The following is a 25,986-nucleotide window of genomic DNA, read 5'->3' as shown; positions in this document are numbered from 1 at the left end:
GGATGGGGTATGTCTGTGCATATGTGCAGGTAGGGTGTGTGTATGTTGGGTCTGTATCTGTGGCGTGTGTGTGTATGCGGGGTGTGTGTCTGTGTATATGGGATGTGCATGTATGTGGGTGGGATGTGTGTGTGTGGTATGTGTGTGGGGGTTGGGGGTGTGTGGAGTGTGTGTGAACATGATGTGTGACAGTATGCGGGGTGTGTGTATGTGTGGTGTGCATGTATGTGGGGAGCCTGTGTATGAGGGGTATGTGTGTGTGTGTGGCAGGGGTGTGTGTATGGGGTATATGTGTGTATGGTGTGAGTCGTATGTGTATGTTGAGTGTGCGTGTGTGGGGTGTGCGTGTATAAGTGCAGTGTGTGTATATGCATGTGTGTGTGGGGAGGGTGTACATGTGTTGGGTGTGTATGTGAGCTATGTGTGTGTGTATGTGTGGATGTGTGTTTGTGGCATGCATTTGTGGGATACAAGTGTGGGATGTGTGTGGGTATATGTATGTGATTTGTATTTGTGTGTGGGGTGTGTGTGGTGTGTGTATGGGATGTGTACTTGTGTGGGGGGGTGGGATGTTTGTGTGGCGTACGTATGGGATGTGTGTTTGTGTGGTGTGTGTGTATATGGGAATGTGGGGGGTGAGAATGTGTGTGTATGGGATGTGTGTGTGGGGGGGTGTGGGTGTGCATGTGAGGTGTGTGGGCATGTGGGGTGTGTGTGAGTTTGGGGTGTGGGTGTTTGGGATGTGTGTGTGTGGGGTATATGTGTGTGCGTATGGTGTGGGGTGTGCGCTTGTGCGGTGTGCATGTATGTAGGGTGTTTATGTATGAGGGATGTATGTGTGTGGCAGGGGTGTATGTGTGATATGTATGTGTGTATGGTGTACAGTGTACGTGTGCATCTGGGATGTGCATAGAATTTACAGTGCAGAAGGAGGCCATTCGGCCCATCGAGTCTGCACCGGCTCTTAGAAAGAGCACCCTACCCAAGATCAACACCTCCACCCTATCCCCATAACCCAGTGACCCCACCCAACACTAAGGGCAATTTTGGACACTAAGGGCAATTTTGGACACTAAGGGCAATTTATCATGGCCAATCCACCTAACCCGCACATCTTTGGACTGTGAGAGGAAACCGGAGCACCCGGAGGAAACCCACGCACACACGGGGAGGATGTGCAGACTCCGCACAGACAGTGACCCAAGCCGGAATCGAACCTGGGACCCTGGAGCTGTGAAGCATTTGTGCTCTCCACAATGCTACCGTGCTGCATGTGTTGGGTGTGTATGTGTGGGGTGTGCATATGTGCAGTGTGTGTGTGGGAGCCTCATGTGTGTGGGGAGGTGTTTATGGGATTTGTATGAGTGTGTGTGTGTGTGGGGGGGGGGTGTCTGTGGTGTGTGTGGGATGTGTTTGTGTGTGGGGCATGTATGGGATGTGTGTATGGTTTGTATGTATGGGTTTGTGAGGTGTGTGTTTTGGGTTCTGTGTGTGGGGTGTATGTGTGGGGGATATGCAAGCCGGTATGTGTGGGATGTGCATGTGTGTGGTTTGTATGTGTGTGCAGTGTATGTGTGGGGTGTGTGTGGAGGAGTGTTTGTGGTGTGTGTGTGTGTGGGGGGGGGGGTGAGTGTAAGTGTGTGAGGTGCGTGTGGGATATATGTATGTGTGGGGTGTGTGTGGTGTTGTGTCACCCTGAGCTACTGCATAATCAATTCCAGCCACACTTGACCCAGAATCACAACACAAGTAAATTAAACAAAATTAACCAATAATTCTTCGAGAGATACCTGAAGTCTTTGGCCCTTGGCTGTCTAATAATTACAGTCACTAGGTTTGTAATTGTAAACACAATTACTGTTTGTTTGTAAAAAGAACTATAATAAAATATGCAGCAAATACATCTGGTTAACTATTATCTAATTCCTAATTCCCCACTTTAATTCCCCCCCCACCCCCCCCCCCCCCCCACCCTCTACACACAAGACCGACAATCACAGAGGGGGAGAAAGGGGTCAAAAATGATAAGTGAAAGGAAAAAGAGTCTTGTTTCGGGTGATGGTTTCCAGCACATGACTCCTCTTAAACCTAGCTCTCAATTTATGGTCTTCTTGGAGGTTCATTCATGTTCCTGGAGTTTCAGAAATATCGTACTCACAGGCCTTTCTGGAGATAGAGAGAAGGCGTTGTCTTTGTTTGCAGCCTGCAATGGCCTTTCTATCGACTCATTAATTTAGGCACTCTGCACATACAGGAGAACAGCCTTTCTGGAGAAAAGATGGAGGATCTTGTCCTTGTGCTGCCAAGAGCCAAACTGAAATTCCCTGGGTCTCTGAAAATCACTCCACTCAGATAGGATCCAATCACCACCTGTTACCAGACAGAGCACAGCCTTTTGGGACAAATCATTGGCCACCAATTAATCCATCAAACCAAGTCCCAGCCCATCTCTCTCTGCTGCCAACAGGTCTGCAGCTCCTGTTCAAAGCAGCAGAGACTAGCAAAGCATCCTCTCCTGTAACTTTTGAATTCTGCTACTTTTCTTAAAGATGCATGTCCATTAATCATCCATGGATCAAAAATAGTAACGGCAAAATAAAAGAAAGGGGGAAAAAAGGGAATAAACAGGGAGGACCCTTAAAGTGTGTTTGTGGTGTGTGTGTACGGGCTGTGTGCGTGGGATGTGTGCGTATTTGGGATGTGTGTGTGGCGCGTGTGTATGTGTGGTGCATGTGTATGTGTGGGGTATGTGTGGGGTCGGTATTTGTATGTGTGTGTGTGGTGGGGGGGGGGAGAGGGTGTTTATGTGTGGGTGTGGTATTATGACTCACTCCAGATGGAGTTCTCCAAAGTTGATGATCTGGGCGAGATCCCTCAATTTGTCACTGTCCGGCCGGGACCCCTTCAGATTGTTACAAACCCGGGTGAAGAATAATTAACTGGCTCGATGACTTCAGTCACCTCCCTCTGCTGGTAATCACAGGATTTAATTTTAAAATGATCCCTTTTTGCAGTTCCCTTTTTTCCAGACCCAATAATTATGTTTTAAAAGGAGACAATTTAACCAGGTTTTTCTGAGTTAAATAGAGAGTGACTTGATTAATTACTAAAGGCAGGACAATGATAAAACACATTCATTCATATTGATTTGAAGGGAGAATTGAGTTCAAAGTAAGTAAGTATAGAAAACAAATGTTATACGGAAGAGTCTTTGAGTCATGAGGAGTAGAGGATTGAGCTTTGCAACCATTGTGATTCATGATTCCATTAGAGTTGACATCAACAGATGAATAGTCAGTTTCACAATTCCGGTGTTCCATAGTTACGTGGAGAAGCTTCCCAATTCTCTTTTCAGCTGCAGTCCTTGTTGACTTGGCTGATTTCCACAGTCAGAGAGAGAGAGATTCAGAATATATGTGCAAATGGCTATTTGCAGGGGTGCTGTGAGTCGACTTGCTGGCTTTTACTTCAGTGTCAAACGTCCGGTACTTGTTCTCATAGAGCATACCGACAGACAACCTGAAGCAGCAAGAGTGTAAACCCATTTTTGTATATTCCAAATGGGAAGGTGAATCCACAAAATAGGCTTGGGCATTACACAAGGAATCTCTTGATGAGATGTTCATTCTGTCCCTTTATCTCCAATGGAGATGGCAATTTACTTCTGGAAACTTTTTAGAAGTACCTTTTCTGGTAACAGGGTGGGGCTCCATTGTCTTTCAGAGAATCATCCTGCATCAATTCAGCCAGTGGCTTTTGTGTCCATTTGAAAAAAAACTCAGGTCTTATTTAATGTCCAGTATTTCCAGACATAATTCAATCTTATTTCCTTCAATATTATGACAATGTGTGTACAAGTATGTTTTTGTTTGTGTATGAACAGTATACTCAGGCTAATGTGTCAGAACGTTGATTGACTGATGCTGCTAAACTGGATAACTGAATACATTCCAACCACCCTCTCCCGGTTCTTCTGTTCAAATATTGAAGGCAAAGAGTTGAATCGTGTCTAAAATCTGTTCTATCACGTTTTTGGGAACTGACACAATCGTAATGCAGTGTTGAAAGGCATCATTTAACAGAGAACAAGTAAGATGCAAGAATAAGCATGCAGCTCACATCAGCAAAAGCAGTCCGGGGAAGGAGATGAATCATGGCTTTTAAAATTACGAAACTGGGGTAATGGAAAGGTGACAAGCTGTGAGGAAACTACTATTATTAAGAATGTCAGATGCGAATCTAATTTGGGTAACGTGAACTGAGAGGACTGAGGTCAGGATAACAGTTGTAGCCTGTTTCCTAAATGGGTTTGCAGTCCGGTTAGCTTGGGTGCGTTATGGCATTGTCAAACTAAGGAAGCAATACAAAAGGGAAGGTAGAGAAAATAGATAGAAAGAAGTAAAAGAAAACAAAACAGCCAAAAGAAACAAATAAACCATCTGTAAATATTCTGAACATACTTGAAATGTTATAAGTATATATTGCTGAGAGTATGCTTCTATGGATATGAAGTATTCACAGGAGTGAAAGAGATGCCAAAATTCAGCACATCATGGGCATTCTGCACCTCTTCAGAGAAGGGAAGTGCCTGTACTGTTTATGCTGATTTCATGGACATAATCTCCGCTCTCTCCGCCTCAGGCAAAACGTTTTTGGCGAGCATCTGAGCATGGAAACAGCAACTAAGCTGCAGGCCTGAAGTTCTCTTGGCTGCTGTGTGCTGCTGGAGGGCAGGAACCTTAGGCCCAAAGATCACCTGGACAAGGAGGGTAAAGTCTCTTTGTTAACATTGCACTTGATCCTTCAGCCCATTGGGGACAGATCTACTGCCAGGCCACTTTTATTTCTTTGCTTATTCATAGGATGGGTGTGCCCCTGGCAGAGGCAGTGTTTTATTGCTCCCCCCGAATAGCCGTTGAGAATGTTCTGATGAGCCACTTTCTTGAACTGGTGCAGTACATGTGCTGAAGATACTCTCCCAGTGCTGTTAGATAGGGTGTATTGTTCATTTTATATCCCAGAGTTTTGCAGAGATGGCAGGAGTTTCTATGTGTATGAAAAGCTTTATTCACAGTGCTTTAAAATGTCTGCTCCATGCTTACAGCTTTGGCTTCCAGCAACCTCTCCAGCTTGGGTTCAATTTTACATTTCTCGGTGGGGTGAGGAAAGAACGGAGATTGAGTGGTCTATTCACTCCAGCTTCACCAGCAACATTTGCTGCTACATAGAGCCATGGTCCTGTAGAATCATAGAATCACTACAGTCAGAAGGAGGCCATTTGGTCCATCGAGTCTACACTGACCTTCTGAAAGAGAGTCCTACCCAGGTCCACTCCCCCATTCAACCCACCCTATCCTCGTAACCTAATCTCTTTTTAAATAAATTTAGCGCACACAATTCATTTTTTCCAATTAAGGGGCAATTTAGCATGGCCAACCCATCTGACCTGCACATCTTTGGGTTGAGGGGGCGAAACCCACGCAAACACGGGGAGAATGTGCAAATTCCACATGGACAGTGACCCAGGGCCGGGATCAAACCTGGGGCCCCGGTACTGTGAGGCAGAGGTGCTAACCACTGCGCCACCGTGCCGCCCCCTCATAACCTGACCTGCACATCTCTGGATATGAAGGGACAATTTAGCACTGCCAATTCACCTAACCCACGCATCTTTGTACTGTGGGAGGAAACCCATGCAGACGCAGGGAGAACATGAAAACTCCATGGTTGGAATTGAACCAGGGTCCCTCACACTGTGAGGCAGCAGTGCTAACCATTGTGCCACTGTGCCACAGGTGCCACTGTGTCAGGACTTTTTTTCTACCCTCTTTCTGCCTCAACATAATAGCCACAAAGCACTCCCAAACCTTTTCACATCTGATGCGTAAAAATGCTCAAAATCTTGTTAATTCGTCATTTCAAATTGGTGAGCAGGCTGCTGATTTCTGCATCCATTCATCTTCTGCAAACTAGATGATTGGCGTGATGACACTGAATTGCCAAGGAACATCAATGTACCCTATTGTACTTTAAATTCACATCCAGGCTGAACCAATCAAGCAATGTATACATCAATAGTAATGGACTCTCAGAACCCTGGTTGGGGGCTCTCACGCTTCTCTCCGGGAATAGCGGTTGCAACTCAGCAGGAAAACTGCCCCCCCCCCCCCTCTGTTTCTTGCCACAGATGCTGCCAGACTTGCTGAGTTATTCAGCATTTCCAGAATCTGCAGTATTTTGCTTTTATTATTCAGTTAAATTTCTTGTCAGTGGTAACTCCCGGGATGTTGCTGATGGTGATTAGATAATTGTGATGTAATTGAATGCCAAGGGGAGATGGCTAGACATCCTTATGTTGGAGATGGTTATTTCTTGGAACTTGGACAATGTGAACAATAGTTACTATTTGTCATCTCAAGCCAGAATGTTGTACCAGTCCTGCAACATGTCGGCACCAACTACTTCACTACCTGAGAAGTTGCAAATTGAACTGAAGAATGCAGTAGATATTCCCAAGGCTCACCTTACGAAGAGGTAAAGTTCATTGCCAAAATAGTTGAAGATGGTTGGACCTGGGGCCCTGAAGAAATCGAGAAGAGATGCTCTTGGGCTAAGATGATTAACCTCCAACAGCTAAACCCCCTTCCTTGGTGTTAGGTATGATTCGAGCCAGTGGAGCGTTTTCCCTTGATTCCCTTTATCATCAATTTTATTAAGGCTGCCTGTTGTCACACTTGATGAAATACTGCCTCAATGTCAAGGATAATCACCCTCACCTCACCTCTGGAATTGCTCTTTTTTTTTAGACCAAAGCTGTAATGAGGCCTGGAGCCAGGTAGTTTTGGGGGGACTAAAACTGAGCATCAGTGAGAAGGCTTAATGGCCCAATGTTGGGTAAAGTTGGGCAAGAAATCAGCAGAGACCCTTATATCTTATACTTTCATATTGGGCCCACAGTTGTTGTAGGCACAACCCAGTGACCTAGCCTTGGGGTGCTGCAGGAAAACTCAGTGGGTGGGAATCAAAAGTAACACATCTCTGCCCTCTCCTTCTCACTCTGCCAGGGAAGTTGCTAGATGTTCCAGATCCACCTTGCACAGTTAAAGATCATGCCCCTGTAATATTGCAGGGAATCACAGCTAGTGATTCCCAGGTTCGATTACCCGCTGGGTCACTGTCTGTGTGGAGTCTGCACGTTCTCCCCGTGTCTGCGTGGGTTTCCTCCAGGTGCGCCGGTTTCCTCCCACAGTCCAAAGATGTGCAGGTTAGGTGGATTGGCCATGATGAATTGCCTTTAGTGGTCAAAAAGGTTAGGAGGGGTTATTGGGTTATGGGGATAAGGTGGAAGTGAGGGCTTAAGTGGGTCGGTGCAGACTCGATGGGCTGAATTGCCTCCTTCTGCACTGTATGTTCTATGTTCTATGTAGTGCAAACTAACAATAAAAGCACAATGATTCAAAGTTTTGAAGGCTTATATTAGTCTCAACGAGCCTGCACAGATTGGAAGCTTTACCCTCTTTGCTTTCAACTGGTGGAGCCTTTGAGGTAGCATCAATATCCTTCCCACATTATGCATTAACCTCCCTAGCTGTGCCAACTCTGAGAGTCAGTCAAAAGATAGCACTGAAAATCAGGAGATAACAATTAGGGTGATTTTTACAGAGTGTTTCTGCTCCTTACAAATGCTGGGCCATTACTTGTTCCATTAATCATGTCAGTTTAACACTTCATTATTCATTTGTTCCCAGTGGTGTTCTAGTTACATTGGATAGCCAGACATCAGAAGAAATACTTTTAAGGTAATTGGCAAATGAATAGAGAGGAAATAAGGAAAACAGCGTTCAGGTTGTTAGTGGTTGTGATCGGGAATGCAGGAGGGTGGAAGCAGATTCTGGAGTAATTTTCAAAAAGGAATTTTGGGGAAAGGGGTGCTAGACTAATTGACAAACTCTTTCAAAGAGCAAGCACAGGTCCTGGCCTCAGACGAGCCAAATAGTCTCCTGCCATTTAATAAATAACAAGTAAGTTGTGAAGAGAATGTTAGGAGTCTGCAAAGGGATATAGGCTGCGATTCTATGGCCACGCTGCATCTGAAAAGCAGCTCGCCATGGCAGAGCGTGGCCGATAAAAGCTGGGAGAGACCGCGCTCTCGGGATCTACCCGGCTCACAATACCTCGCGAGATCTAACACGATGTCGCGATACGTTGTGATGTAAATCCTGCCCATTGTGGGCGGGATCACTATTTAGTAAATCTGTATATTAGAGTGAGACAGCTGGTCTCATTCTAATATGCAGTTTCCTGAGGTACATAAGGCTTTGGGATCTATCCTCTTCGCCTCGGAGACTTCGAGCATGCACCATTCGGCACTGGTCCCTACAAATTAGGTTTCCTGGAGGGCAGGGTTGATGCTGTTGATGGGTGGGCTCTTTGGTGGCGAACTCACAGTACCAGAGGTAGGAGGGCACAGCAACAGTCAGTGGGCGAGTCACCCAGGCCAGAAACAAATCTGAGTCCCTGGTGCTGTGAGGCAGCAGTGCTATCCATTGTGCCACCATGCAACTAATTAAAAAGTAACCTTTAACAGGCGATGAGCTATGGTCTTATGATGTGATTCAGATAATGGTTCCAACCCACTTAGCTTCATTCGAAGAACCATTGATTTTATTAATCTTTTATTTCTCACTGTCTGTGTAGCTCCATATCTTTCTATGTTCGTATAATTGTCATTATATAATTCATTTAGATCTTCCCAGTACACCCGCAAGGGGGGGGGGGGGGGGCAGCACTAAAGGGGCTGCCGTTCAATCAAGCCCGACATAAATTCCGCTACCTGGGGATCCAAATAGCCCATGACTGGAAAGGGATCCACAAATGGAACCTCACCAGCCTGACGGAGGAAGTTAAAAAGGACCTGCAAAGATGGAACACACTCCCGCTCTCCCTCGCGGGGAGAGTTCAGACGATCAAAATGAACGTACTGCCCAGGTTCCTCTTCCTGTTTAGATCCATTCCGATCTACATCCCCAAGGCCTTTTTCAAAGCGCTGGACAAACTCATCATGGCGTTCGTATGGGGGGGTAAAAATGCTAGGATCCCAAAGAAGGTCTTACAAAAAACAAAAACCAGGGGAGGGCTAGCCCTCCCGAATCTACAATTCTACCACTGGGCAGCAACAGCCGAGCGAGTAAGGGGATGGATCCAGGAGCCAGAGGCTGAGTGGGTGCGTGCGGAGGAGGCCTCCTGCATGGGAACCTCCCTCCGGGCCCTCGCCACGGCAGCACTCCCATCCCCACCCAAAAAACACTCCAGCAGCCCAGTGGTGACAGCCACCCTCCAATCCTGGAACCAACTGCGGCAGCAACTTGGCCTGACCAAAATGTCAAACAGGGCTCCCATCTGCAACAACCATAGGTTCACACCAGCACTGACTGACGCCACCTTCAAAAGGTGGAGGCAGGACGGGGGGACACTGACAGTCAGGGACCTATACACGGACGACAGGATCGCAACACTGGACGAACTGACAGAGAAGTTTCAGCTAGCTGGGGGGAACGAGCTACGGTACCTGCAGCTCAAAAACTTCCTACGAAAGGAGACAAGGACGTACCCACAACCGCCACGACAGACACTACTGGAAGACCTACTGGACGCAAGTATCCTAGAGAAAGGGAACTGTAGTGACATGTATGACCGACTGGTAGATAGGGACGACACCGTACTGGACGCAACAAGAAGGAAATGGGAGGACGACCTGGGGATGGAGATAGGGTGGGGACTCTGGAGCGAAGCACTGCATAGGGTCAACTCCACCTCCACGTGCGCAAGGCTCAGCCTGACGCAACTAAAAGTGGTACATAGAGCCCACTTAACAAGAACCCGTATGAGTAGGTTCTTCCCGGAGGTGGAAGACAGATGTGAACGGTGCCAAAGAGGCCCGGCCAACCACGCCCACATGTTCTGGTCTTGCCCCAGACTCGTGGAGTACTGGACAGCCTTCTTCGAGGTTATGTCCAAAGTGGTGGGAGTGAGGGTGGAGCCATGCCCGATAGTGGCGGTCTTCGGGGTTTCAGAACAGCCAGATCTATTCCTGGGGAGGAGGGCGGACGCCCTTGCCTTTGCCTCCCTGATCGCCCGCCGTAGAATCCTGTTTGGCTGGCGGTCAGCAGCACCGCCCAGAGCTGCGGATTGGCTGTCCGACCTCTCGGAATCTCTCCAAATGGAGAAAATCAAATTTGCCATCCGAGGGTCGGACGACGGCTTCCACAGAACGTGGGAGCCATTCATGCAACTGTTCCGGGACCTATTTGTGGCCAATGTACAAGAGGAAGAATAGTCGGGGGAAGGTAGCGGGAGGGGCTACAGGTTCGGTACGGGGGTTCGATGGCTAGCTAAGGCCCAAAACCAAACTAAATAAACATGTTGGGGGGGGGGGGGGGGGGGGGCGGGCACAGTTACTACTACGAAGATGCTTACCTGTAAATATGTATGTTAATTTTTGCGTGTTTGTTTGTTGTTTTTTTTCTCCTAACAATTTGTAATTTGTTCAATATAAAATATGAAAACTGAATAAAAACATTTATAAAAAAAAAAATTATATAATTCATTTTCTATAATTAGTTCAAAAAGAACTGCAGGCAAAGAAAGCTCAAACATTAAATGTAGTATCGATTTTCCGCATACTAGTACACACTTATCCTGACTGTACTGGTACAAGGAATTTATATAACATGCAGCTTTGGCATAATGAAACTAATTTGTTTGAAGATGTGATATTTGGAATTTAATATAAGCCACTTGGGGCTTCTTGGTAAGGCTTAGAATATAACTGTTACACCGCCTGGACTCTGAGAACAAATGAATAATGAAGTGTTAAACAGACATGATTAAAGTAACAATTAATGGTTTGGCATTTGTAAGGAGCAAAAACACATATTGTGAAAATGACCCATTATTGTTACTTGCCGACTCGTCGTGTTGGCAAAGGTGAGGAGGTCAGTGCACAATGGAAGAAGAGAATTGATGCTGTCTCAAAGGCTGGAAGCGCAGAAAGTAAAGCTTCATCACGTCCAGTCTGTGCAGGCACCTTTGTACAAAACAGAATGCTGCAGTGATGCTGCAGTAACCCATCAATTCTGGGATAAGCATGGAGTTCTGAATAAAGCACCAACAACCCTTGTGGCAATGATTTACGTCACACATAATACTAGTATTATCTTCCAGCTTTATGTTTTGTTCAAGAGGCACCAGGGAATAAAACGTTGCAAATTTGGCAGCAATCCTACTTTGGGTTATCACCAATAATGTACCGGTAGCTCAACAGAAAGGACTTGGCAAAATGCAAAAGAAAATGTTTGTATTCCTTCCCCTGTAAGGGACAAAATTTTCTTGACCTCTGTCAACTGGTTGAGCAAATTACAGACTCCTCCAGGATAACCAGGACCAGACATGCTCCCAGGTAATAAGAATTATGATTGCCATTATGTCAAATGAGTGAGGTGTTGAGTTTCCCTTGGGGAGAATATCGATAAACTAAATTACATTGTGTCCAAAATGGCAAACAATGATTTTGATTCAGAAAAATGTGCTTTATCCGCTTTTTTTGTTGGAGAAGAAGTAATTTTGTTTTGTATTTCACTTCACCTGCAATACTTATTCAGTCTCCACCAGTCTCTGCTGTAGAAACTACCCGCAGTGCCCCAATTTCTATTTCTGTTACGATGATAAACTGAACATGCTGCTGTCTAATTTGTCTCACCTTGACCTTTCCTGGGCTTTCAGTTTCTCTGAGCAGCACTTGACAAGCAAAAATAAGAGGGTTGGATTAGTTTTATGTGCACAAACTCTGTGCATTTGACACCTCATCCATCTCACGTGGGCTCATTGCTTCAGGGAGGAGCAGTTGCTGCTCAGGAATAGAACCTGGGGAACAACTAAAGCCAGACCTTACCAGAATTAGACAGGAAGGTGCTGCACAGTTACCACAGCCAAAGAGATGTGAATAGCATTTATTTATGTGCATCGATTGCCAAGGTTTTGGTGCTCAAAAGACCCATTAGCTGAGGCTGTACAGGATAAATTTGAGCAAAGCTTTAGCATCACAGATACGGCGTGAGATTACGATGCTTGGATGAAAAATTGTGTTCAGATCATAAAACTCCCACTGAACAAGTGATTTTTATCAGGTCTAGCCTGCGCGAATTTGTGTTTATGCTTTTAATAAATATATACGAATGTTCACGGTTTTGTGCTGGCACATTGTAACAACAGAAAGTGAAGAAAATCCAATGCAGGTCTGTCAGCATTTGAAGTAAAAAATAACAGTTTAATGTTTCATGTGAGAAATGTTTTTAAGAAAATCAAATGCTGGGTACCTTACTTTAAAAAATCCACCAAAGGTTTAATGGTGGCGCTAATTCAGATTGTCTATGTTTTCCATTTTTCCTGGCGTGAAGTGAAAGTGGTCTCGACTACACCAGGGCTATTTGTACCTGAGAATGCATAGACCCCTTTCACACCCAATTCTGAGAGGACAACCCATTAGATCGCTAGGGAAAATACGCACAATGGATGTAAGGGATTATATGACAGAACAGGTTTTCAGATTCTAGCTTCACAGATGGCCAGAGTGAATGTCTTCAATCCGTCTGCGAACCCCACTGCCTTGCCACTGATTCCATCTTGCTCCCCAGCCATGATTTCAGGCTGAATGGGACCATTTGCAACTTTGGCATTTTAAACTGAGTTTCAGCCCATATCCTTATCAATTCAAAAACCTCTGACATTCCCCTTGCAAATGATCTACTTCTGCCCCTAGCTCAAATCCTCCAAGATACCTTTGTCAGCTCTAGGCTCATCTACTCCAATGCCCTTCTTGCAGGCTTGCTCTCATCCTCCCTAATAAATTATCCCTCACTCTCCAGAAGAGTCCTGCTCGCCTACCACCCTGTTCTCACCTATGTACTTTAGTTCCCTGTGCTCCAAAACATCAAATGTATCATTTCAAACCCACCTTTGTACATTTCTCTAAAGGCTCCCCTCACCTTGTTTTTCTCATCTTCCCACCATTTATCACATACCCTTCAAACACTGCATTCGTCTGATTTCTATCTTTTGTCCATTCCTTACCAATTCACTCAAGCATTAGTGCCAGAGGTACCAACTCCTTCTAAGAATGCATTTAATAATGAGTTTGACTTTCATTTCATTTCACTTGTGAATTATGGTGTCACCTTCTAGCACTCTGTTGGCCAAGTTGATGAACACCACCACTCCTCCATTTAGTTTTAAGCTGTATATTCCATGTTTGCTTCTGTTTCTCTGCTGAACTAGGTGATCTCAGTCAGGGTACTACAATCATTCTTGATGTTCTAAGGCTAAGCAAAGGAATAACATTAACAGGGTTGATGCCACTGATCACTATTTAGTAACCCCTGTTGGAAAGGATGCATGTGTGGCCAGCTATACGTTGAGAGCCAACAGTCTGCTGGATTGTGAATCTCTACAAAGTTGAATAGCCTACTGACGTTCACAATCTGGATTCACAAAAGGCCACTTTTGGTGTGACACCAGACTGTTCCCTGGTATAGTCAGACTGTAACCCGGTAACAATCAACAATTTCTGAAGGGCGAGAAAGCTTTGGAAAGTGGTGTGGGGAGAGAGGGGTGGAGTTGTGGAGGTAGGTTGAGGGATGAATCACCGTGTATTTAGCTTTTCTGATCACTGAAAAGGTCAAATGTACATGACTCTGAAAAGGCACCTGAGAGACTGACTAAAAGGTAGATAATTCACTTGACCTTTAACAGCCATCTGAGAGACAGAAAGATAGATAAGTGAAGAGAAAGGTTTCAGTCTGGGCAATTTTGATTCTGAACCCAGAGTCAAAAGAGAAATGCTAGTGTTCTAACTAGGTTTCTCCATGCATTGATATTCCCGCATTGTCCATTACAAGCTAAAAATAAAGAGCACATCTTATAGGAGTGATCAACAGCGTGAGGTCTATTGAGATCTGTCAGAAGACTGCAAATGTGTTCAGCAGGTTTTGCAACTGGTTCTAGTGCACATAATTATTGTCTAAATGCACGCAGGTATGTATATATATTGCTTGATTCAGCACCTGTGATTCTGTGTCAAACTTGAAAGTAACTCAAAAATATATTAATAATATTGCTAAATGAAAATCCAATGGAAACTGAGATTTATTTTTGTGAAAGGAATGTCAAAAAACTACTGAATTTAAGAGATCTAAGTTATCCGTTGACAGGAAGATTCAGGGTTGCATTATCACTATCAAGGCGGAAAACTTGAGTCAGAAAATTTCCTGACCTGGCAAACATGCCTCCTTCAGAAAGGCCCCGTCAACCAGGTTTTCATTCCAGAGAGTCTAGAGCTGAAATGGAATAGGCCTGCCTTCTCCAGGGATAGTGGAGGCAACCATGGAGATTGGCAAGTGCACAGGTTGGCTGGCGAGATGACATGTCTTAGTTCTCTGAGACTTCAGCCACTTTTTTTATATTAAGTGCTCTACCACTCACCATGACACATCCCCCTGACACATCCCCTTGCCACCTCAAGACCCCATTCCACCTCCATGTTCCCCATACTCAATGTCATCTCCATTCCCCTTTACCCACATGTCATCTCCATGTCCCCCCTCTTTTCCCCATTCTACCTCCATTTTGTTTTTTCAAATAAATTTAGAGTACCCAATTAATTTTTATCCAATTAAGGGGCAATTTAGCGTGGCCAATCAACCTAACCTGCACATCTTTGGGTTGTGGGGGTGAAACCCACGCAAACATGGGGAGAATGTGGAAACTCCACACGGACAGTGACCCAGAGCCGGGATTGAACCTGGGACCTCGGCACCATGATCCATTCTACCTCCATACCACCCCATGCTCCCTCAATATTCACCTCCTACACATTACGTGGGGCCTGTTGAGAAGAAAAAAATGTAAACATCCAAAAGCCTAAAAGAGATCTCATTCATCCACACGAGATCGAAAAGAAATCTTAGGTGCCAGTGATGCCATTGCACCTGGCATGGATCCGGGTGCAACAGGTGAATCGTGAAAGGGTCCCAAATTGGGCTTCGCACTGGGCCCCGGGCCAATCACGTGTCAACCAACTCGCTCCGCTCGGTGCGATCTGGATCTTGCCTTCGTTGGCCGAGATCCAGGTCTGTATATTCAAAAGAGCCCAAAGGCTATTTGAGATCCCCAGGTGGTCAGCAACAGGGCAGTATGGTATCCTGGCACTCCCTTGGCATCTGGACACCTTGGCAGTCACCCTGGCAGTGCCATCCAGGCATCCTGGCAGTGGCGCACTGGCACTACCAGGGTGCCAATCTGGCAGAGCCAGGGTGCCCAGGTGCTAGGTTGGCACTGACAGGAGTCGGGCCCGGGACGGCTTTGCCAATTGGAGCTGGGGCCGCGCCATGGGGGGGCGGGTTCAATAAAGCAGGGGGGGGGGGGGGGGGGGGAGATTGGGGCTGCTGATCAAAATGGCACTTTGGTCCGTGAACATCACTCTTAAGTGCAGCCACGGATTCCCCGTGGCCAAGAATACCCGGCAGCCACCGGGAAACACCTTCATGAAAAAGGTGGGTGTGAGTAGGCTTCAAGGGAGGATAATCTGAGCTTGACTTCAATGTCCCCACTGTTGCCTATTGTTTATATTCAAAATGAGAAATGGCAAATTGAGTAAAGGTAGGTGATGGTGGACTCGAACCTAGAAGGAATTCCTACCTCTTTTGCAGGATATGAAAATTTGTGGGAACAACAACTTTGCAAAACTAGCAGTGAAATGTTATCAGAACTGAATTGACTGGTCTGTGATTACAATTACTAGATTTTTGATTCTGCCACAATCAGCTATACCTCCATTAGAATTCCACAGCTTAGATCATTAGGAACGTAGAAAATGTAAAATTTTCCCTTTGTCCATTTGTGTTTGTCCCAGTCACGGAAGCAGTACAGCTTAGTCCCACTTTCCAGTTCTTGGCCACTAACTCTGCAGGTTACGGCACTTCCTGTACATATCTGACCTTTATTTAGATGCAGTGATGGTTTCCCCATCTACCAGCCTTTCAGGCAGTAAGCTCCAGACCTGTACCACCCTCTGGCTGAAAAAGCAATTCTCACACCATTCCTCTAAATCTTCTGCCAATGACTTTAAATTGCCTGTGTCTTAAGGATTCATGGGTTCAGACTGCAATATTTATCAAAACCAATTCCTGATAATTATATATCAATGAGAGAGCAGAGCACGTTGACAAAGTACCATGGGAATCTAAATTAATGTCCAAGCGCTAGTCCAGCACAGCAAAATTATGCTGAGGGAATGAGCAACTTTTTTTCTATAATTAGCAACATTTAATTGGGACTTCCTGGTGTAAATTATATGATCTCATTTATCTTACTGACCCCAATTGAGAAAATAAAAATGACTGATGCTAATACATTAACAATGAGTTGATGTAATTTTTCCAGCTTAGAAATCCTGTTCCCATTCAGTGACAGCAAATGGGTATCACTGCGACAGGGACAAACGCCATCTTGTCAGTGATACTCACATATCATGTCACCTATAAAATATCTTTTTTACAGAGCTTAGCTGGGAAGATGCCCCGTTGTGAATGAATAATTTTGGTAATGTATGTCCTTGTGCCTCTTCTGTACATTTAAAGATGCAGTCTTCATGAAAGGGTAGAATCTTTGGCATACCTTTTCTTTCGCTTGTTTGGTACAGGAGAGCAGTCAGAAGAGCTCAGAGTGCCAACAATGTAACAATGATATCACACCGGGGACAGAATTGACATCTTTTAACGATGTGTTGCATGCAATTAGGAAAAAGATCCATCAAATGCTTCTTTTTCATGAAGGCAGTTTCTGTTTAATACCATTTCAGTTTTGTGTGGGATAAATAGATTTAATGGAATAAGCCTTCTGGCATTTTGTTCCATTTTTGATTGACACCCATACTCTGACCTTGTTGAGAGATATTTTCACCAGGTCATTAACGGAAATGTGAGAAAGCTGACCTGTGTGCTGCCAAAACGCAACATGTGATGGTGCCTATATCTCAGTGGTGGCCACATGCGACTCATCTGCATTCTGAGTGTGGCCCACAATACATTTGGTTGACTGTTGCCCATGCGCAGGTTGCCACGTTTCACTGATTTCCGTCAACGTGATTTTTCTTTACTGGTCTGACTGAAGTGATACACATGTAAAGGGCAAGTGAAGTGAAGAGAGTACTCATTGCACACAACATTGACCGTGAGAGCAGTACGCTCCCTCTGTGACCAAAGCATAAATATTTCTTTTGGTTTAACCATTTGAAGTTGGTGATACTTCTATTAAAATATAAATGACTAAGCATTTTCTATAACTCATTATGAAATATTTGACATGTATTTAATCTTATTCATGGCATCACAGTTAGTGATCAAACCTGATTTCAAGCTTGCAGCCCACTATGTTGATGGAGGGCCAATCATGTGGCCCACACACTAGCCTCTATTGCTCATGGCTTCGATAGCTGGACAGCCCTAAGCCTCTCACATCAAATAGTAAAGAAAAAAAGCTCTTTTACTTCAAATCAAAAGTATTGCGTTAATCCGTATTTTTTAAAAATGTGCTGATTCCAAAAGAGTGAACCCAGATCATAATGTACTCAACAACTATCAGTACAAATATTGAAGGAATCTCCAGCTGTTGGGATTCTCTTTTCCTGCCAGGAGCTCACTACCGCCCCCTGGTTTCCCATGGGGAGGCGGGAAGAGAGAATCCCGCCACCAGCAAATGACGCAGTGCCGAGAAACATGTGGCTAGGGGACCGTAGATTCCCGCCCATTATCAACAATAACATTACCTTTATCTTTCTTAGTCTCAAAGTTCAAGTTTTTGGAAGAACACCAATCTTAATGATGAACCATTCTGAAGTTCAAATGGAGTTCCACACACAATCCTAGAGCTTCTTATTTGTGTGTACTATTTATGTGTATATGTGAGTGTACATATTTATATATCTATATATATCATTACCACTATTTCACAATCTGTTCAGTTCTTCATTGTGCTTGGATTATTGTTCATGATATTCATGCTTGTTAAACATTCACCAAGGGATTTAAGATACTGTTTGTTATATGATACAAGAACTGCATTTCTGTTACTTTTAATTGAAAGGATCATTCGATTCCAATGGGGTCATAGTTCAAGACATTGTCAAGTTAGTAAAATCAGATAAAGATAAGCTGGACTGTAGCAAGTATTTAAGTTTTAAAAGCCTGTTGATTGTAAGTGGAAGGGGAAGCTGAGTGAGAGAAAGAGTTTCTGTCATCAGATGCAGGAAAATACTGAGCAGCGTTGGCAAACCATGAGTCATTTTTTCAACATTGTGAAGCTGCAGGAAGGAGGGATTATATTGTCAACACATATTTGCTTGATACATAGTAATAGATTTCAAATCAATAGGCGCAGGATAGGCTCAATTTTAACTCAAAGCAAACAGTGAATATGTCCAGCTAGTGTCAATTGTGGCCCAGCTGACCGACAATAGGCCTCGGTCACATTAACATCCAGGTCTCATTTTTAGACCGGGCCCGACCCCTGCTCAAAGCCAACATCAGAAAGCCAGGTTTGCAGGCAGCTGTCAGGTCAGGATGAAAGGAGGCCGCAACAGGGACCGAAAGGCATGGCCCCAACAAGGTAAGTGAGGGAGGGGAGGCCGCCGAAGTGTTTGTGTGACGCCTGCGGCAGGGGAGGCTGAATAATTTACTGTAGGGCCTAACGGAGGACTTCTGTTTCCCTAGGCTCCTAAGGAAATTTTATAAAATGTTAAAGTGACTCAATCTTCTGGCCCTGCAGATTCTTGACAATGGGTCTCCTTTTTGAGACTGACACCAGGCTTTGACTTCATTGCTGACAGTTAAAAGCTCGTCAGAGTCTGAATGACATAATCAGATTGTGATAATGATATAAATTAGGCCTCATGTCTTTGGGGCAAGGACCTCACACACTGACAGGAATATGTCTATTCAAATGGCACAAATAAAAGGTGGTTCCAATGAGCATCACCTGCCGATGTTTTCACAGCCCACACACCCCATTCTTGTCGACTAGGTCAGGGGATGGGGGTATTGTGTGGGAGGGTTAAAATAGAGGCAAATATAGGTGCTAAGAATTGTGCATGTATTCTGATTCCAATTTTTTAAAAAACACAAGCAACACCATAAACACCAAAATTATTTGTTCAACCGTTTTACAGGAAAGTAATTTGATTTCCAAAATGTTCCACTAACTCCAGTGAAACTGAGGACCAATTAACCACAATGTTGTGCATTAAACAGGAGACACAGAGAGAATGTTTCTACTCAGATCAAAATTTTATATTGCATGCAATTCCTTAGAGTAGGTACAATCAGATTAAATACAAAGCTTGATGATGCATTGGGACATTTGCCTGGATCTCATCTGCAGAATAAATGTGAGAATTTCATGAACTTCTTTGTCATTAAGACCATCCAATTAGCCGTCTCTGTCATTTCTGTTCCTTTCCCTAGCCTACCAGGCCAAAATTCCTTTAAAATTTCTTTGTGTCCTAGATTTGAGTTTGGTACAGTTTCTCTCTCGTATCCCCTCATGCCCACTTTGAGTTAGTATTATCCATGAGACCCTCTCTTATTCCCTTGACTCTATTCCGACTAAATTGCTGAGCACCCACACTCTCTTCCTGGCCCCCATATTTATTGTTGTTGGGCCTCCCTTGTCGCATGTGTTGCCCCTCTCCTTCAAAACCGCCGCCATCACCTCTCCTTTCAAAAAAAACTCTGGCCGGGATTCTGCAATACGGTGGCTGAGTATTGACGCCGGCATAGACACCAGAGTGTTTCACACCGGCATCAATGGGCCTCCTGGCCCAGTGATTCTGTGGCCCACAGAGGGCCAGCACGGCGCCGGAGTTCTCCACGCAGCGCCGGCGCTGATACGCGGCTCTGCACTGCCGGCCACTTCCGTGCTGGGCTCGCACAACATGGCAGAGCCACATAGCGGGCTGGCACGGAAGACGATAGGCCCCCCCCCCGAATCGCGCGTGTCCGCTGATTGGTGGCTCCCGATCGCGGGCCTGGCCGTCGTGGAGACCTCCCCCCCCCCACCGGAGTCTTATCCCCTCTCCCCCCACCAGGACGGCCACTGCAGCCGCGGGTCCGAGCTACCATCGGGTGGAACCATGTTAGAACCACGCCAGCGGGAACCTGGCCGCTCGACTGTGAGGAATCACCGTGGGGGCCTCTGGACACCGGAGAATCATGACCCGGTGTCGGACCGGCATCGCTAGCCGTCTCGGTGTCAACTCCGATTCTCCGAGCCGACGTGGGCTTAGAGAATCCCGGCCCTTGATCCTACCCTATCGCCCTAGCAAACTGCAATCGTATCTGCAGCTTTCATTTCCTCCCCAAAGCCCTTGAACACACGGAGTAAAATTTTCCAGCCGTTCCAGCTAAAGGGATCTTCGAGATTTGCCAAAGGCAGATTCCCCGGCCGCAGGATGGGCGAGCCACACAGAATTCTGCAGCCATCGGACGGACAAGATTCACCGGCAGCCATAGCGAGCTGCCTTCGCTGTCAGAAACATGTCACTGGGGGTGAGGAGGGGTGGGAAAATCCTGCCCATGGTCACTTCCCAAATCCCCGCCCATCCATTAAGCTCCACATTTCCATTTTTCCGATCAGGTTCCCTCCTCTGCCATATTATTGCAACACGTTGCAGAAAAGTTACAAATGACATCCTATATAAATGTCGTAAAGGTAAACTCTCCCTCCTCATCTTTCTTGACCTGCCTGCAGTCTTTGACACAGTTGACCATGCCACTGTTGTTGAGCTAAGTGAGACTGCTCTCACCTGTTTCCATTCCTATCTATTTAATCATAGCCAGAACAGAACCTAAAATGGCTTCTCTTATACCTCTCACATGCTACCTCTCTTGATCCCCCTCACTCCTCCCCCACTTCCTCAATGATCTGTCATCGGGCTCTCCTATTTTTCACCTACATGCTGCTCCTCAGTGGCATCATCTTGAATTGCCTGATTGAGTTCTGATAGATAACATTCTTCCACAGCACTGCCAGAAACCTTAGATAAAATAAGGCATCTTTGACCGATGGAAGCCAACACTAAAAATGGTGAACCTTTCAGTGGTGATTGCTTGCAACTGATGAGGAAAAACTGGCACTTGGAGTTATTGCAATATTGCTGATTTGAATTTGAATTGCATTGCATTTGGGGGCATGTTAGCTCAGTTGGTTGGACAGTTTACATGTGAATCAGTTTAACACCAATAATTTGGGGTTTGACTCTTCTGGCTGGAGCAAACTGGGGCTCTATTCTTAATTTTAAATATCACAGCATTTGAAACAAATAATTGCCAGGGACCTGCCTTCAGACAGAGACTTCAAGAATCTTTGGAATTTACTATAACAGAAGGTTGTTGAGGCCAAAACGTTGTGTAATTTCAAGAAGGAGTTAGACTTTGCTCTTGGGGCTAAAGGGTTCAAGGGATGTGGGGGAAGGCTAGATCAGGGTATTGAACTTGATGATTAGCCATGATCATGATGAATGGCGGAACAGGCTCGAAGGGCCGAATGGCCTCCTCCTGCTTCTATTTTCTATGTATATTTCCATGTCAGAAGTGTGGCATTCGGGCAGCACAGTGGCCTAGTGGTTAGCACAGCTGCCTCACGGCGCTGAGGTCCCTGGTTCGAATCCCGGCTCTGGGTCACTGTCCGTGTGGAGTTTGCACATTCTCCCCGTGTTTGCGTGGGTTTCGCCCCCACAACCCAAAAAAATGTGCAGAGTAGGTGGATTGGCTACGCTAAATTTCCCCTTCATTGGAAAAAATAATTGGGTAATCTAAATTTAAAAAAAAAAAGAAGTGTGGCATTCAGCGGTATCATAGCCATTGGTTTAAATTAAAATTAGTGGTTTATTCATAATTGCAATCTATGAAGCTCTTTGAATGAATGGCGGGATTCCCCGGCCACGTCCGCCCAGCGATAGGAGAATCCCACCAGAGGTCAATGGATTTCTTCATTGTCCGCATTTCGCCATGACATTCTTGCGACGGGAGGGATGGAAGAATCCAGACCAATGTGTTTGTGATCTGTGGAGAATACCATCCGAAGACAAACCGTTTCATCACCATAACTAAATAGGTGGTACATTCTGGGAAGAATGACGGGCGCAATTCTCCGCACTCACGACGGTGCGGAAAATAGCGGGGGTCGTAAATTTTTACGGCTACGCTAATCTGACGCCCTCCCGCTATTCTCCCCCGCCCCCCACGCCCAACTCCCGACACGAATCGCTGCCGCCGTTTTTTTACGGCCAGCAGCGATTCTCAGCTGGCCAATGGGCCGAATTCCAAGCCCTTTACGGCCGTTTTTACGAACGGCAAACACACCTGGTCTGGCCGTTCGTAAAAACGGCCGTAAAGTCCCGATTTTGAAAACCATGGCACCGATTGGCACGGCAGTACCACGGCCGTGCCAAGGGTGCCATGGGCCCGCGATCGGTGGGCACCGATCGCGGGCAGCGGGTCCGATTCCTGCGCACTCTTTGTCCTTCCGCCGCCCCGCTGTATCACTTCGCGGGGTGGCTGAGGGGCATCCCGGCCCGCGCATGCGCGGGTTTAGCGCAAATGCGCGATGACGTCATCCGCGCATGCGCGGGTTGGAGTCTTCCAATCCGCGCATGCGCGGCTGACGTCATGTGACGCGTCAGCCGACGCAAACTCTGGCAAGCGGGCTTAACGAAATTCGTTAAGCCCGCGATGCCGGAGTTCACGGCCGCGGCATACTAGCCCCGACCGGGGACCAGAATCGGTTCCCGGTCGGGGAGGGGGAGGCTGGCGTCAAACCCGCCCGGTTTTGACGCCAGCCTTACGATTTCTCCCTGTCTGGGAGAATCGCGCCCGACATTCTTAGTGCTTGATTATTACTGAAAGCTGTGCTGTAAAATTTTGCAGAACATTCTGGTTTAAAAATGAGAAAAACAATAATGATGTACACAAAATGATTTAAAATCGAGACCATGGCATTGAACATTAATACCACATGCCAACTGTATGAATAAAGCATTTGCTTTTGAATAGGTTTGGAGAGGAATTCTTGAACTCTTACACACCAGCTAAATGCATTTCCACTCACGTTGATGTTCAGATAGATAATAAAGTAGGCTCCATGGTACAGTAAGTCTCTGCCCACAAATTCTAATTACGGTAGACTTCTTAGACTAGGGAGAGTTCAGTAATGAATTAGTACTAAAGCATTGTTTCACTTTAATTCAAATTGAGTGCTGGTTCAAGAACACAAATACAGTATTAAACTGTTCACAAATAGCCATTTACTGAAGTAACTGTTGCCTGGCTTCCTCATTAAGTAAGAGCTGTGCTATTGATAGGATTTCTACAAGGTCTGTTTGTATTGTTAAATGAGCCTTTTCTTGCCATCAATCACTTGTTGCCCTTGTATAATACTGCGACATGTGGCAATCTCCCTGGAGATTCAAAAGGTCAATAGGAACCAACAAACTTTATAATCTATTTGAATAATTCATGGTGTAAGTTTAGAGCAGTAAACGGACGTTATTCTCTTATTAAGGAGGTTTCCAGCCAGACTGAGTTTGTGATAAAACTCTGGTGACAGCCTGATCTGTCACTACTGTAACGCCTCCAAGCTGTCCAACAGTGATGACACTTTGCAACAGGTGTTTGGCGAGATTCTCTGGCCTCCTCGCGGCATGCTTCTCGGGGGCAGGAGGTGGCCGCCATTGGCCAATGGCAGCATCTTCTAGTCCCACCACAGTCAATGGTATTTCTCATGGAATCCACCCCATACTGCTGGGAAATCCCCGGCGGCGGATGCCGACAGTGGGACCAGAAGATCCCGCTGATGTCAGCAGCCGAAAGATTTCGCCCACCAGATTGTGTCTGCTAAAGTTCTAGCTTTTGGATTGGATTACTTTGTATTTATTTTGGTTCCTTCTCTAATTTCTTTCCCTAATTTAACAGCTCACATGATATGGCACCATCAATCTAGTAAAACATCCCAAGGTGCTTCATAGAACTATATCAGATAAAATTTAAAGCAAAGCCATGTTAGGAAATATTATAATGAGTGACCAATGATTGCTGATAGGAGAAGTTTTGAAGGAGTGTCATTGAGGAGGTGAGTGAGGTAGAGATGCACAGAGATTTAGGGAGGGGGTGATTGTGGTTCAGTGGTACTGCCACTGCGCTAGTAATCCAGAGGCCCAGGCTAACACTTTGGGGATGTGAGTTCACATCCCACCATGGCAACTGGTGGGATTAAAGTTCAATTAATTACTAAATGTGAAATTATAAATGGTGACTGTTGATTTTTGTGGAACCCATCTAATTCACTAATGCTCCTTTCGGGAAGGCAATCTGCCTTACCCAGTCAGGCCTACATGTGATCCAGACCTGTGGCAATGTGCTTTACTCTGTGCTGTCCTCTGAAATGTCCATCCAGACAGACATTCAGTTCAGAGATGATACGGGACAATAATAACTACTGATCGTTCGGTGATGCTCAAATCCCATGAAAGAATAAAGAAACAAATCCAGAGCCCTGAGGCCCAAACCACTTATTACTGTGCGAAAGAAAGCCAGAATTCGAGGGATGCAGATTGGTCAGTCAGTTTAAGACTGAAAGAGGTTATGAAGATCAGGATTGTGACCTTGGGCAGGCTGAACACAAGGGTGACAATTTTCAAATTGATGAGTTGTTGGCCAAGGAATGTCGGTCAGGAGTGACAGTGAGTGTGGGTGAACAGTTAGGTACTGAAATATACAGTTCCAACCTTTCTATCACCACGTAAACCTTCTTCACGTGTGAGCCTAGTCAGGAATGCAATTTGCCATTCATCAACAGTGAGCTCATTCTTCTCATTACATGATGTCTGCACACCTGCATAAACAGCAGGATTCATTAGATGACAATCAAGCACAAGAAAGGCTGAAGTAGTAACTTCATCCCTGTGTTGCTTGTTCTGGGTGAGTGTGCTTTACACTCAATTGGCTCTGTCTTATTCCTTAGCTCTAGAGTCGCCAGGTATCCTTATGATACCGCCACGAGGTTCAAGTTCAAGTTCAGATCAATGACTCAATACACCAGTTAGTAAGGTTCAATCAAACACATTTATTATTTACACAGTAAATCAATACTCATACAACTAATACTAGCGGACTAAACTATTCCTACCACTATGAGCCAATACTTATCTTCGATAAGGGAACCCACTGGATCAGGGAACAATGGCCTCTTGTTCTGTCCTGAGACTGCAGGCTTCCCAGTTGGTACGGGTTAAGGGGTCAGGAGTTTCTATTCTCGTAGCGTGCGTTGGTTGACACTTACTTGTCAGTGTAGCTGTTGGCCAGGTCTCTCCTTCTCACGGTCAAGTTCTTAGAGAACTGCTGCAAAGGTGTTCTGCTGGGAGGGCCGGCTAAGAGAGCGAACTGGACTTGGGACCTGACTTTATAGGTCCCAGGGGCTTCGCGCCCTTTTGGGCGGACCCCGAGCTTACTGTCAGTCGATTGAATCTCATACCAATCGATTGGTATGAATCCCCCCAATACTGAGGCTGTCCCTCGATCGCGGGGCGGTTCTTCCTGGCTTGTTTGTCTCCTTTGTTTCAGACTCCTGTTGGCGCCGGGAAGTCTGACCTGCTATAGAATGTCCCAAATGTAGCTAATCGGTGTATCCATTGTTCCCGGGGATCGCTCATTAATATGCAAACTGATGGTTTCGGTGCTGTCTGCTTTCTTTGCAGGCAGAATACACAGGAAGATTCTGCAGCCTGCTTGTCTTTCTTAAAGTGTCCAATTTTCCCTGCGTGCTTTGTAAATCACCATTTTGAGTCGAGAAGTGGCCAACTTCGGTGGCTACACCTGTAAGGGG

At 45.6% G+C, this 25,986-nt stretch overlaps 1 protein-coding gene across 4 annotated transcripts in view; it reads left to right on the top strand.

Annotated features, from left to right (window-relative positions):
* LOC119969424 (solute carrier family 12 member 5) overlaps nucleotides 1-25,986 on the top strand; it is a 1,634,719-nt gene that overhangs the window by 1,018,151 nt on the left and 590,582 nt on the right. Inside the window, exon 1 of one of the 4 annotated variants that reach the window (XM_038803052.1) lies at nucleotides 11,434-11,458. The exons of the other annotated variants lie outside the window; for them this stretch is intronic. Coding sequence (XP_038658980.1) covers nucleotides 11,449-11,458 — 10 coding nt within the window. The 5' untranslated portion in view covers nucleotides 11,434-11,448. Of the gene's footprint in view, nucleotides 1-11,433; nucleotides 11,459-25,986 lie in introns of those variants that run through there. 4 annotated transcript variants of the gene reach the window in all.

This window comes from Scyliorhinus canicula, chromosome 7 (genome assembly GCF_902713615.1).
Source record: "Scyliorhinus canicula chromosome 7, sScyCan1.1, whole genome shotgun sequence".
Lineage (NCBI taxonomy): Eukaryota > Metazoa > Chordata > Chondrichthyes > Carcharhiniformes > Scyliorhinidae > Scyliorhinus > Scyliorhinus canicula.
Note: the sequence above shows the minus strand (reverse complement) of the source record. Positions and strands in the feature narration are given on the sequence as shown.